General features: G+C 34.2%; 1 protein-coding gene across 4 annotated transcripts in view; it reads right to left on the bottom strand.

Moving 5' to 3' along the window:
• Med13l (mediator complex subunit 13L) overlaps positions 1-14,988 on the bottom strand; it is a 305,063-nt gene that overhangs the window by 121,070 nt on the left and 169,005 nt on the right. For all 4 annotated transcript variants that reach the window (XM_046446238.2, XM_046446239.2, XM_058579892.1 and 1 more), the window contains one exon: positions 13,629-13,712. In XM_046446238.2, coding sequence (XP_046302194.1) covers positions 13,629-13,712 — 84 coding nt within the window. The remainder of the gene's footprint in view (positions 1-13,628; positions 13,713-14,988) is intronic.

The following is a 14,988-nucleotide window of genomic DNA, read 5'->3' as shown; positions in this document are numbered from 1 at the left end:
AACAAACACGCAAACTGTGGTGAGCAGAAGAGTGAGAGCCTGTAGCCTAAGAGCATAATCAGAATGGGTGGTGTAAGAAAGTTCTAAATGTACAACATTTGCTTCTTGAGTTGTCTATTAATGGTTGGTAAATTTGGGAGTATGCTTGTAAGAATGCTAATGTGCATCACTTTCCTAAAAAGTCATATGCACAAGAAGTCCTTATTCCTGAGCTCAAGATTTATAATTCTGAATATTTACAGTGTGAATAAGAACACTTGGGCCCTATTTATTTGCCTCACCATATCTGGTTTCACTCTAGCCTCTGCTTCAACTTGGCCCCTCAGCAAAAAGCTATGTTTGAAAATATCTGACTTGTTCAAAGGAGTTCCAGATGGTAATGCATTCCTTCTTAGTTAAAGGAAATCAGATGTACAAGGTGACAATGTTCCAACCGAAAGATTCTCCATGATACACTCAGAAGATCTCTGAAACTCGAACAAGCATGACTTTCACACGACTTTCACAGCACAACTCCAGGAATCTTGGTTCCATAGCATCTAGAGAACATGCCCTGCATTGTACTTCACAAGCCAACCCATGTTAAAACATACAGAACATACAGACAATGCTGTGCTTCAAATGAAGAATCCTTTGGGTTGAAATGTTCTTAATATTTCATGACATTTTTACCAAGTATTTTTAGAACTATATGTTTCTAAGAGCTGAGGATAAATGAGAGCCCTGCCACTATTAAAGTTATGTTCTTTGGTAATTTACCTTCATGAACCTATAAAACATGCTTGAAATGTTCAAGAAATAATGCAAGACAGTACAGATTCAATTTAATACTTAAGTGACAATTATGGTTCAAGTCAATTCTATGGGTTTTTAGAGAGTGGCTAAGTGGAAAGCTGCAGGGTTGATAAGGTAAAAGTACTTTCCTATTTTTACACTAGTGTTAAGGAATATCACACTGTCATGTTTTTTCACTAAGGAATTCTAGTAGCATGTGTAGTGAAATTAAGGCCCAGAAATATTACTTACTTAAGCACATAACATTAGCAAAACAAAATTATTTATTTCAAATAGGTGAACCATTATCAAATACAACACAGAACTATTTAGTCAACTGTCTTCAATTATATATACTAAGAAATTCCTTTGTGTTCTAACAGTCTCAGTATCGGATAATATTATATAAATGTTACTGCTCAATTTGAGGAGCACATAATAATCCTTCAAATACTGCCCAACAATGTTCCCTCTGGGGAAGGACCCCTTCTTCATATGATGCATGTAAATATTTCAAAATGTGCTACTTCTATTTCTACTAGCAGAATTGCAACTCATGGTTCAGTAATAACAGGGTTAACCCTATTGTCACAGATGCTTTCTATTAAAGAATACTTGAACTAAATAAGCATCATAAAGAGTCCAACTGCTCAAACTTGAACAAGCCCCTCAATAATAAATAATACCGATAAAAATCCAGGCAAATATAAACCCATTTAAATGTGATGTTTTAAAGATCATTTTAACATCAAGATGATAATGGTGAAGATACTTTTGGTTTTAATAACATTACTCAATATTTTGTTTGATGCTAGATGACTTTTCAGACCTAATTTTCCATTTTTTATCGTAATGAAATTTATAAAGGTAAAGTATGTTTCATTCAATTCAACCAAACTTTCAGTATCCTTTGAGATGTGAATCATAGCAAATGTTGAGCAGATAAAAAGAAAAATAATGATGAATACTGGATATCAAAATAAAAATTATTCTGTTTTAAAGATTCAATTTAGGCATAAAGTAGGAATCGGCAAAGGAGGAAGAACACTAAAATCTTATCTTCCATTGTACAAATTCAAGAGAGAACTAAAACACAGGTACATACGAAGGATGGGCAGTAAAAATAGGCTACTGATAGATTTAGAGGTAAAATATCAGAGGAAACCATTTGAAAAGTTTCCCCAGGGAAGCAGTTCCAAGAAGAGATAAAAGTTAACTTGCCAGGGAAGACAGGAAGGGTGGAACAGAATGAACATGAGCAAGGAAAACAAGGGTAGAGACTATGAAGGGCTGCTCCGGCTTGAAAGCGGGAATGCCAGAGACAGTTCAGATACACCTAAACTGAACTGCCAGCACAGTGCATTCTTGTGTGGGAGGGTGTGTCACCAACGCAGCCTAACAGAAGTGCACAGGAGGGGAGTGTGATGAGAAACACAAAGAACCCAAGTCAGCAGACAGGCAGAAGCTTGCAAGGTCAGAGCAGACAAGTCAGATTCTTCACAGCCACAGCTTTCTATGTATTTTAGCCAAAAATATTAAGCTTTTATATTTCAACTCCACACAACTATTAATAAAATAATAAAGTATGGTAGCCACACTCTTCTGCTAAGTTCTCAGAGTTAAACGTAATAATTTCTAAGAACCCCACAAAAGCTTTATTTTCATAATGTCTTTTAACACTCTAAATAAATAAGATAAATTGTGATAATATACATTACATACTCAAAATTTTTTCCTGATGACATCAAAGATTGGCAACCGATTTACAGTACTAGCAAATACCATATTTCAAAATTCACACAAGAAGGTGATTTCAAATATTTAGTATTTTTAGAAACAGAAACTAGCTTATGTTAATATTTTAGGGTTAAAATCAATACACAATAAATTTATTACATTGTCATTTATTTGGAATCATAACAGAAATACATACTTCATCTAATGCAAATTATGTATATAAATAGTGATTCACAAATATTTTAATAGCAAGCTTCCTCTTATATAAGAAATTATTATAAGAATCATAAAAGAGCTTTGTTTACAATTTTTTCTAAATATTACTATTGCCACTTTCAGTATTAATGCCTCAAAAGCAAACATTAAACAATAACCACATAAGGTTCTGTGCTAGACACCTTATTCAATCTTAAACCTCCCCTTTTCACTAAAAAAAAAAAAAAAAAGCAAACCTAGGCTCAGTAATTTTAAGTTGAATGGAATTGATTTATTTGTTTTTGCAGTATTGGGGACTGAACCCAGGACATTGCACACGCTAGGCAAGCGCTCCACTACTGAACTATACCCCCAGCCCCAGCCCTGAATAGGATTTATTTAAATAATCTTTCTCATAACATTTTTAATTTCATTCTGTTCAGCTGGTGAAGGAAAAACATTGGGGGGAAAATCATGTAAAATCAACCAAAAGCAACAATCTCAAGTGCACTCTTAATGTTATCAGAAATTAACATTCTTGTCCAAAGGGAAAAAGAAATGTCCTGGCATCTAACTCTAATCTATAATGCACTCCACTACTGCCAACTTGTTACTCAGATGCCACCATCAAAACATTCTATGAAGCTCAGTCTCACAGTCCAAAGGAGACTCCATTTAGCTGTTAACAGCACCCCAGATCACACAGGCAACCCTGCCTGAGTCTCTTCCATTCCCCCACATCCCATCATTTGCCTTTCAGCCTGTAAGGTCACTGCCTGGATCTTCCTTTCTCATTTACCTGTTTCTTTTCTCATCCTACTGCATTCCCTAAAAGACATTAATGAAAAGATTGTTTAGGAACATCTGCATAGAGCTGAAAGAGTAACTCAGGAAAAGGCTTTTTATAAATGTGAACTTGGAAAATAATAGTTTTATTATATGCATTTTTAAAAAGATGATTAATCTTTACAGATTTTGAGAATGAGTCTATAAACACTAACATCTTTTAAAACAGAATAAAACACAAAAGCTATTAATAAGTTAGAAAAAATCCATATATCACAAAAATATTGGAATTACTGAGAAAACAGTTGTCGTTTCTTTATCAGTAAAGTAAAATAATGTGAAGGTCTCCCAGCACAAAGTGATTTAGTCCCAGAGGCCAAACCATTCTATTTTAATAGACAAACAATGTAAATGCAAGTGAAGCATAACTAATAGAATAGTAACAAGCAATGTGAAGTTTATGTCCTAAAATATCACCAGGTTCCACTTTTAGTAGTGACAAAGTAGCTCCTTCCAGATCAACATATCCTGCCTACCCCCCCCCCCAAAAAAAAACCTGTAGATATTGAAGAAAAAATTAAAATCTGCTAAAATTTGAATTACTAAGCATAGGCGGAAACCCTGGGTGAGTGTTATGGTGTCCCATCCATGTCCCCCTAATCCTCCTACTCAGCTTTTTAGCATGAAGGCCACTGAACTGGTTTAGATGGCTAAAACTGACAGAAATCCTCTGAGTTTTACTGGTCTAAAGAACTACAGGACTAAGTTCAAAGATCACGGCTACTGAATATGAGAAAGGAAATCCTGGAACAAGGAGAATCAGAGACATAAACTTTGTCCAAAACTCTGGCTGATTTCCTAAATTATGTGCAGGGAGCAAGCTCTCACAGCCCAGCCAGGGCTAAAGCTGTGGTTATCAACCAGGGGCATTTTGGCCTCCCAAGGAACATATGGCAATATCTGGAGATATTCTAGGTTGTCATGACTTAGAGAGGAAGGTGTAACTAGTTTTGGAGTAAATAGAAGGCACAGATGCAAAAATCACTCATTGATTTCATGTGTCAAGAATACCAAAGTTGGAAAACACTAAGCTAAAAGAAGCAAAGAGATTTCAGGTGCTACCCACCACAGGCTAGATAAGAGTTTGGGCTGGGCATGGTGGCCCACACCTGTAATCCCAGTGACTCTAGTGATTGAGGCAGCATAATCACAAGTTCAAGGCCAGCCTCAGTAACTTAGCAAGACCCTGTCTCAAAATAAAAAATAAAAAACCTGGCAATATAGCTTAGTATTAGAATACCTTTGCATTTAAGCCTAATTAAAAAAAATTTTATTTATATATATATGGAGTTTGAGTCCAGTCAGTTAATTGCCTGGTTTAAAAAAAAAAAAATTAAGCCAACACATACCAGAGAAATATAATCTCAATTACACTACTAATTTCCATAATCAAAATTATTCAACACATAAATAAAGAAACAGGAAAATTTAAAACATACTGAAGAGGAAAGTCAACAAATGGAGATAATACAAGTATTTTAACTTCGTAGCCAACATAAAAACAATTATGGTAACTATGCTTAAGTACAGAAAGGAAAATATGTATAGTGAATATATAGGAAATCAAATTTATAGAAATTAAAATGATAAAAATCCTGGAAATTACAGAACTGAATATTACTATGGTGTCTCACAACTGTAATCCCAGCAATTTGGGAGGCTAATGCAGGAGGATCCCAAGTTTGAGGCAAGCCTCAGTAACTCAGCAAGACCCGAAGTAATTTAGTGAGATCCTGTCTCAAAATAAAAAATAAAATGGGCTAGGGACTTAGGTCAGCGGTTAAGTGCCAAGGTTCAATCTCCAGATTAAAAAAAAAAAAAGACATAAATTTGCCAATTTTTTAAACTCTTAGTACTTCTGAGAATTTTCAGAATCTGTCTTCTTTCATGCCTATGCTGCAATGGTGTTCTGACTATACGGTTACATAAACTAGAAAGTAAATGGAACTGAAAAGGATACCTTCTAATGTGTATTTGATATTAGAAAACTAATAATGGAACTGAAAAGGATAATACCTTCTAATGTGTATTTGATATTAGAAAACTAATAATTCACTTGTTTTTACTTGTAGGTGGACACAGCATCTTTATTTCATTTTTATGTGGTGCTGAGGTTTGAACCCAGTGCCTCACGTGTGCTAGGCGAGCACTCTACCTCTGAGCCACAACCCCAACCCCTAATAATTCACTTTTAAAATGCATCATAATACTATTATAACTTTTAGAATGAATAATATAGGTAGCAGAGATATATGGTAGCCTATAATAGAAAATGATAAATATAATCTCAAGATTCTCATGTTTTTTAATCATATTGAAAAACGAATTGATAATCGTGGGCAAAATATTCCAACTTTAAAAATCAAGAAAATTTTCCCTTCTCCATCACTGACAAACTTTGAATTCTCACTTTGAAAATAAATACACAGGGATGGGGATGTGGCTCAAGTGGTAGCGCGATCGCCTGGCATGCGTGCGGCCCGGGTTCGATCCTCAGCACCGCATACAAACAAAGATGTTGTGTCTGCCGAAAACTAAAAAATAAATATTTTAAAAAACTCTCTCTCTAAAAACAAAAGAAAGAAAAGAAACACACAAATGTGTAAGTGAAAAAATACAAATATTATTAAAATAGCAGCAGTCATATTCCTCAGACATGTCAGTCATATTCTACTGCCATAAAAATTCTCCCAATGTCACTGAAATATTATGAGAAATCAGAAGTGCAACCAACTTTAAAGGAATATATACTTTTTAATGCACTTTTTTGGTGGGGGAAGGGGAGGGGGATTTAACCCAGGAGTGCTTTACTACTGAACTAAATCTCCAGTCCTTTTTATTTTTTATTTTGAGACAGGGTCTCACTAAGTTGCTGAGGCTGGCCTAGAATTTGCAATCCTCCTGCCTCATCCTTGTGAGTCACAGGCATACATCATAGGGCCTAGCTATTTTTATACTTTTTCTTAAAGCAAATATATTTCAGCAGAATGCACTGTGGATACATTTACAAAATAGGAGAGGTATACGCATTCATTTTAAAATGCAGCTAATTTCCGGAATAATTTCATTCATCTGTGAGAATGATATAGTTGATATACTACAATATCCTTGTAGTTATAGGATATTGTAGTATTGGGAGACTGATGTAGAAGGATCCCAAGTCCTTAGAGAAACTTACTATGCACAACATCTTTAAAAATGCGATATGGGGCTGTGGCTAGGGCTCAGTGGTAGAGCACTTGCCTCACACATGTGAGGCACTGGGTTCGATCCTCAGCACCATGTAAAAAATAAATGAATAAATAATGATATAAAAAAAGAATGTGATATGAATAAACTCAACAGTGCTGCTTCCTTCAGAATACCAAAAGTTTATTTGAACTTCTGTTATCATTTGGATATGAGGTCTACCCTCAGAAGATTCTGTATTAATGCAGGAATAAGAGATAAAAGGATTAGATTATGAGAACTTTAACCTAATCAGTGCATTAATCCATTAACAATTTGATGATTTAGAAGGACTATTATGCTTGTGTGACAACTGTAGGCAAGTACCCTGCCTGGAGGAAGTAGGTCATGAGCGGGAAGGGGTTGTGCTTTAGGGATGTATATTTTATCTCTGGCCACCCACACTCTGTTTCCCAGTTGCCATGAGTAGAGTTTCAGTCCATCATGCCCTTCCGCCAGGACACTCTCCCCCACCTCAGGCCCAGAGAAATAAAGTCAGTGACTATGGACTAAGACCTCTGAAACCATGAACCAAATATACTTTTCCTTCTCTAAGGTATTTTTGTCTGGTATTTTGGTCACAGTGCTGAAAAGTTAGCTAACACAACCTCCATTCATTCACACCCTGATCCTTCAATTGACTACTTTACTCAACACATGAAGTGGCCTTCAGCTAAGAAGCATCTATACAAAAGTAAAACAGATAGTTATGTTATAAAAGTAGAGAAAACTTCAACTGCCACTAAATTTTCCGGTTCTCTTCCTAATGCAATTAGAAACATCATTACTGGTATTAACATAATCCTTCTTCTCCAGAAATGTTCTTTTATACCTTGCATACCCTCAGGAAGAACAGTTATCAAATTCCTTTCATTGGGGCTGGAGTTCAGCAGTAGAGCAATTGTCTGGCATGTGTGAGGCACTGCTTTCAATTCTCAGCACCACATATGAATAAAATAAAGGTCTATCAACAACTAAAAAAAAATTAAAAAGAAATTCCTTTCATTGGTAGATAAAGGAATTACTTTTGTTTACAGCAAACCCAAGCACAATGAAGGCACATGGTTTTAGTGGGGGGGTGGGAGGACATATAGAGGTGGGTGCCTAGACTTTATAATTTTCATAGAATCAAAGAATCTGAATAGTAAAGACATTTTAGAAATAATAAATGCTAAAACTAAAGTCCAGGGGGTTTCAGTAAGTCCCACAGGTCAAATAGTTAATGGAAGATCATCCCTATTTCTGGGTGAACAAAGAGACATTTGTTTTCAGCTTAGTTTCAATCCTCCAGCAGGAATTTTAAAAGGAAGGACAACAGTGGTATTCTCTCAATCTCTCCAGTACAGCTAAAAAAAGTTATATCTCTTGATGTAAAGTATTTCAAATCCTTCTTAAAAGACATTTATATTTAAACACATTTTACTTTAAAACAACAACAAAAAATCAATGAATGATATATATGTACACTTTTAGACCACCAATAGGACAAATGAAAGCTAAAAACTAATAATTATAACTTCTTTTAGAATTTTCAGAAAAGGGGGAAAAATAACTAAAAAGGCTACCCGAAAAGTATATAGTTGGTGATCATCATCTCTGAGTGAACTGGTCTTTCAAGTTAACATTCTCTCTTTAATGCTTACTTGTGAAAGTACCCAGCAGAGTATCTGGTATATGGAAGATACTTTTCTATTATTATGTAGTTTTATCATAAGCTTTCATTAAGTGTTTGTCTCCACTCTTCCTGTAATAAATATTTGAGTTTGCAGGTATTTGTAATAAATATGGCAAGAACTCTACGTTCAGTGTCTTCATTTCCATTCCATTTAAAACTCCCTCCTCAGCAATCTGAATTTGGATATCCACCAGAGGTGCTCATCTTTATGGTCATCCTGACTCCATGAATGCCAAATGTAACAGTCCTTTTTTGGTAAGTGCTTCACATGGCTTATATGGCAGACAGATAATTAGTCTTTAAACTTTCTAATTTCATGGTTTTGTTGACACCAGTCTCTCCTGGTTTTCATTTCTAGTTGACCCTTCAGTCTACTATTCTTCTTCCTTGATCTAGTCTGTAAACATTGATATTCTCCAACATTATAATCTCATCCCTCTTCTCACATGATTCTCAAACATATCTGATTGGCAGTATATACGCTGCCTTTTAATTTCAACAGAATCTAATTTCATCAGATAAACCATCAGAAAATGACAACATATTTTAGAGCTCTACCGCACAAAAGCTATTAAACTACTATGCAGGATTAGATAAGCTAAATTAATAATCCTTTATGGGATTCCCCAGAGCTAGGCCTTTTAATAGATATATGACAAAAGGTATCACATATGCAAAGTGAATTTGTGAATAAAACTGAAATAAATATAGCTTCTGGTCTTAATTTTCTGGACACTACGAAGAGTCTCCCTTTACCTTTCACCTTGAGGTGACTTATCTGCTCCCTTGCTAGACAAGGGGAATCCTTTCCCTACCTTCTCCTCTGAGGGTGTCTAGAAGGAAAGAACACAGAAGACTCAGCTGGAACATGGTTTGGGGAGGGAAAAAAAGGACTAAGCAAAGTGTAAGTAGAAAGAAAGGGGAGGGGAGAAAAAGTATTGGACAATTTTAAAATACTAAAAAATATTCTCCTGTATCAAAATATTTCTGGTCTATGATAGATTTAATATCAAAATCTATACTATTAAACCTAAAAAGTTCACATATTTTCTGAATATGTATGTTAATAGAATAGACTGTTAAAAATTTTAAAAACATTTAAAATTTTTAAATTTAAATCAAAATAATATACTTTTAATGTGTGCCCCCTGCCACTGGCACATACAAAAGTAATGAGACTATCTGAAAATATGTGAGAATTTTGGAATATCTTCCAAGAAGAGGGTGAGATCACCCGTAAGAAGTAATGGCAAATTAATTCAATTAACAGCCCAGCAAGCTGGTATTTGTGTTAACATAGCTTCTGTACATCTGATAATGAGAAAAGGTCATTTCTCATTATCAGATGTACAGAAATACTGTACTTAATGGGGAAGGGGAGGGCAGGGAATCAAAATGTTTCATTAAAATGGCTTTTAAGGCCAAGGTATATAGATTTCAAATTCTGCAATAATAAAATATGGACAAAGCTACGGTAAATTAGGAAACACACTTTTCCACTCAAAAGAAATTCCATGATCAATGATTTCTTTTTGAAGTAAAATAATGGTTTTTTATTACTTCATTTGTAATCACATGTTGGACAAAGGGCTTTTTTTTTTAGTTCAACAAATACTTTAGACACCAGAAATTTTATGTTTGATTTTAGTTGTCAAAACTCTTTAAGACAAAACCAAAATTTTCATTATCAACTTTCAAATCAAGGGTATAAACAACAAAAGATCTCAATATAGAGAAAAAATAACATTAAATACATTTCTATTATCCTTTTCAGTCTAGTCGGCCAAATATATACATGCATACATATTTAATATATAATATGTATATTTTTAAGAATTATCCCCAACATCATCTTATATATAACATTAAGAATTCTTTTAGAGTCTACAAGTAAATGATTTTGTTTAGTATCAACATGAAGAGCAAATACAGTACAAGAAATTATGTTATTAATCTTACTGGTAGAACTCATTAAAAAAATATATTTGCCAGCCTGGCACAGTGGCTTGGGGTACTGAGGTAAGAGGCTCACAAGGTCAAAGCCAGCCTCAGCAATTTAGTGAGGCCCTGTCTCTAATAAAATATTTTTTAAAGGGGGTGGGGGATGCCAGTGGTTAAGCGCCCCTGGGTTCAGTCCCCAATACCAAAAAAAAAAAAAAAATTATGTATTTGCCAACACTCTTAGAATTACTTAAGTTACCTACAATAAGCAATATGATAAATCTTTTGGAGGGTAAGGTAGGGCGCTGAAGATTGAACCATGGGTCTTGGGCAGGCTATCACACAATTTAATGCCAAGCCATATCCACGGTTCAAATATGGTTTGAAGATAAATCACATTTTAATCTACGAATAAAAATATCTGGCTGGGCATGGTTGCACACATCTGTAATTCCAGCAACTTGGAGGCTAAGGCAGGAGGATCACAAGTTCATAGCCAGCCTGAGAAACTTACCAACCTCTAAGCAACTTAGTAAGACTGTCTCAAAATTTAAAAGGGGCCTAGGGATGTGGCTCTGTGGTTAAGCGGCCCTAGGTTCAACCCTGATACACATACACATATGTGTGCGTGTGTGTGTGTGTGTGTGTGTGCGCGCATTATATTCTTTATTTACGTGAAATATTATTTATTAAACTTATTCCTTTTATCTATATAATGGCATCAAATAAAAACTGTTCTAAAATACTTATCTGAACAAATGATTTGTTTAGTACTGGACAACAAATTTCTCTTCCCCACTGGTCACTAAACTGATACATAAAAGACAAATATAAGAAAATTCACTTCTATGTTTTCTCAACTAAATTATAAACTATTACATGAAATGTCTCATTTGATCGTCACAATAACTACATAAGATGGTAATAACTATTTTTCAACTCAATATCAGAAGGAAAAAAGAAACACAAAAAGTTCCACTCAGAGAAACTAAACAACTTATCTGAAATCAAACTTCCAAAATATGAACCAAAATATCTTCTAAATTCCAAATGCCCTTTTCTACCATCACTCTGTTCATACAAAACAATCTGGAGGAGAAAAAGTCCTCACACCTAATGCTGTTTGTTTGTTTTTATATAGCAAATGCCAACTCATAAACTTCATCTTTGGCTTAATAATTCTCCTGAAATATTGTTTCAGAATCATTAACATTTCTGAATTACAAAAAAAAAAAAAAAAGTCTACAATCATGGCTATAAGATCTAAAACTAATTCAATGACATTGCTTGGACATCTGTAGCCTCCAAGTTATAGCAAATCAAACATCCAACACAGTGCATACAATATTTACATCTGGCTTGCTGAAGTTACAATGATTTTTGGAATCTAAATTAAATGTAAAAATATACAAACTCTATATCAAATAAATTGATAGTGACTTTTGACTTTTAATGTTATTTTTGCTATTAATATCATAATTGTTACTCCTTTGATCTCTACATTTCAATATCCAGTGTCACCAAATAATCACACGAACACCTACATCTGATAACCAAAAATTTTGTGACTAGCTCAGTTAATTGAGATGTAAGAATCCATGCTAACCAAGGGGAAGCACACTAAGAACAGTAGATAAGATCACTGGGCTTTAAATATATGTGTGTGTGTGTGTGTGTGTGTATATATAAACACATATACATTTAACCATTTAGTATAATAAACATAAAAGCCAAAACCTTAACCATACAGAAAATCTAAGTCCTCTGTAAATTAAAGGAAAATGTTAAGATTGAAACTAAAAAAATCACAAAACACAATCACTAGTTAGGTCAAATAAATATATATATATAAATGAAAAAGTCCATTCTGTCAATGTATCTGTAAATATAATCACACTTGTACATACTCATACCTTTCTAAAAGCACTTTTATCCTTTTTTAGGTGTAATGTGGTGCATATAAACTAAGTTCTACATAAGTTTTCTTTTGTAAATACTAAAGATATTAAATGTACTAAAAAAAGGGAAATATTTCAAAGAAGTTCATGGTGATTATGGTGATTTAGCAAAGAAAACTACCAGTGTTCATTTATCCAATATAAAAAGAAGTTTTTATAAATGAGATTTGGTTAATGAAGAGATTCCACAATCACTTCGTTAAAGTTTTAAAATGGACAGATTCAGGCGAAAGTTACTAATTATATCCCCAGTAGGAACTAATAATGTTAAGACAGTAATGTTTCCTAAAAGGAAGTGAGTTGCTGAAATTCTCCAAACAGAAAAGAGCTCTAACCTGTAGCCAGCAGCTAGGCCCCTTGGGCAAGTCCACTGACAGCAGAAAAGAGATAGGTGCACCCTTCTCTTCAAAAATAATCATCATCCACCTAAGATTCCTACAAAGTCTCTGCTATGGTCAGAGGTAGGTAAGGTAAACAGCAAACTTTTGAGGGCTTTGTTTTCTGATTCTGGTTTGAATGATCTAAAATTCCATAGTTATTCAAGTACTAATTTAAGTCTATATATATCATAAATGCTGGCTAAATGTTTAGGATTGCTTAGAGGAGTAATTCATAGTCTAGTTCTTATAAGTGTCAAGGAGTATCAATCAATACTATACAATTTCCACTGTTTTAATTCATGTAATGATTTTTGTTTTGTTTTGTTTGTACTGGGGATTAAACCCAGGGACATTTTGTCACTGAGCTACATCCCCAGCCCTTTTTATTTTTTGATACAGATTCTCACTAAGTTGTTTAGGGTCTTGCTAAGCTGCTGAGGCTGGCCCTGAACTTGCAATCCTCGTGTGTCAGTCTCGTGAGTTGCTAGGAATACAGGCATGTGCTACCACAGCTAGCTCTCTTGACTATTTTTAAAGTTATGCCATACAACACTTTAAGGAAGAAAGATTGAGGAATGATAATGAAAATAACAAAAGAGAATGCCTAAATTACAGATCATGTAATAAATAAATGGTTTAGACAAGAGTATAATGACAATTACCTTTCTACTCCAATTTTTCATATCCAACAACAATAATATTGTCTCATCCAGGAATCTAAGTATATCTAAGCAATTATTAGAAAATAATATCTCATCCAGGAATCTAAGTATATCCAAACCATTATTAGAAAATAAATAAATAAGCTGATCTCCTCACCCAATTTGTCCCCAAAGACAGTTGTGGTCAAACAGAAGAAAGTGAAAAGCCAAGAGCACTCCCAAAAAGACTCACCTTTTGTTGACTGGCTTTTCATCCTTCTCATAGGGTCGAACAAACCACTTCCCAATCCTAACGAAGTTCTTGTCCATTAGGCACCTATAATAAATTCATCAATAATTACTTTTATAGATTCAATAACAAATTAGCAAATCAATGAATCCATAATCCCAGATTAAAAACACCAATAAAAATAAAACATCACCAATTAGACTGTCAAAGTATTATTGTTACTTAAAAGTTTTACATTACACTTACTGAAAGAACTCCCTGATTTTGCACATGGATTTTTATGCCCATGGGAGAAAATAAGCAATATAAACTGGCTGAAGTATTCCCAAAACTTCTTACACTTCAGAATTACTTCAAATTGAATCACACTTCTGCAATGAATTCAATTCTTGTATCATGAAGAATGTCAGAAATACAGCATTTCTTAAGATGCCTCAGAGATATTCATCAGAGCCATGGTCACTCATCTTGCAAGTTTTAATGCTGGGTTTTTGTTTTAGTTGTGGTGTGGTTTGATTTTCTGGTTTGGGGTTGGCTTCTGAAAGGTAATCCTTTAGGCAAGATGGGGGGGGGGGGACATAGCTTCATCTACTTAAGCATTTTCCTTAGAGGCATAGAAAAATACTTTAGTATTCATTTTACTCATATCTAAACTGCTCCCCACTTCTGTTTCCATGCCATGTTAGTTGTGTTTCAATGTCAAATTGTATTCTTTCTGAAACATTAAGTGGAAACTAAGCCCTAACCACAGAAATACCAATAATGCTTCAACAACAACACAGACAGTTATGACCAAGTTCACCCATGTGCAGGCAAATGAAAACTGTATCATAACTACCATCTGGCCAATTATGAGATGTCATTGATTGTAAAGAGCATCCCAAATTTAAAAAACTATAAAATTTTTTGAACTGATGAAATACAGTAGTCTCCTTAATACCATTCAATGAAATATATTTTGTAAGAAAAAGTGTCAAGATTGTTGCATATAATTCTTCTATATAAGGTTTGTCCTACCAGGTAAAGAGCTATATAGCAATTCTTTATTCAATATTCAGGCAATTCTGTACTTCACTTTTGTCTCTGTAATTTCCACAATATCAAGGACAAAAGAAAGAATTCAAGCCCTCACCCTACTCATTGCAAGTTAAATGGGTTAGTAAATGGCAATAGTTTCTACTGTTCACAATGTAAATCCCTTTGGGCAGAATGAATATGAAACACTGTTAAATCAAAATGTCACTGGCTTCAACTGGTTTTATTCCAAAAACTAATTTCTATAACAATTTTCTTATTCATAATGGAGAAATTCATTTTCAAAATAACCTAATCTGACTTCCTAAGTTAAGAAATTAAAGAAGCA

This window comes from Marmota monax, unplaced genomic scaffold (assembly GCF_021218885.2).
Source record: "Marmota monax isolate L192 unplaced genomic scaffold, Marmota_monax_Labrador192_F-V1.1 WCK01_AAM20220418_F8-fsc00092, whole genome shotgun sequence".
NCBI lineage: Eukaryota > Metazoa > Chordata > Mammalia > Rodentia > Sciuridae > Marmota > Marmota monax.
Note: the sequence above shows the minus strand (reverse complement) of the source record. Positions and strands in the feature narration are given on the sequence as shown.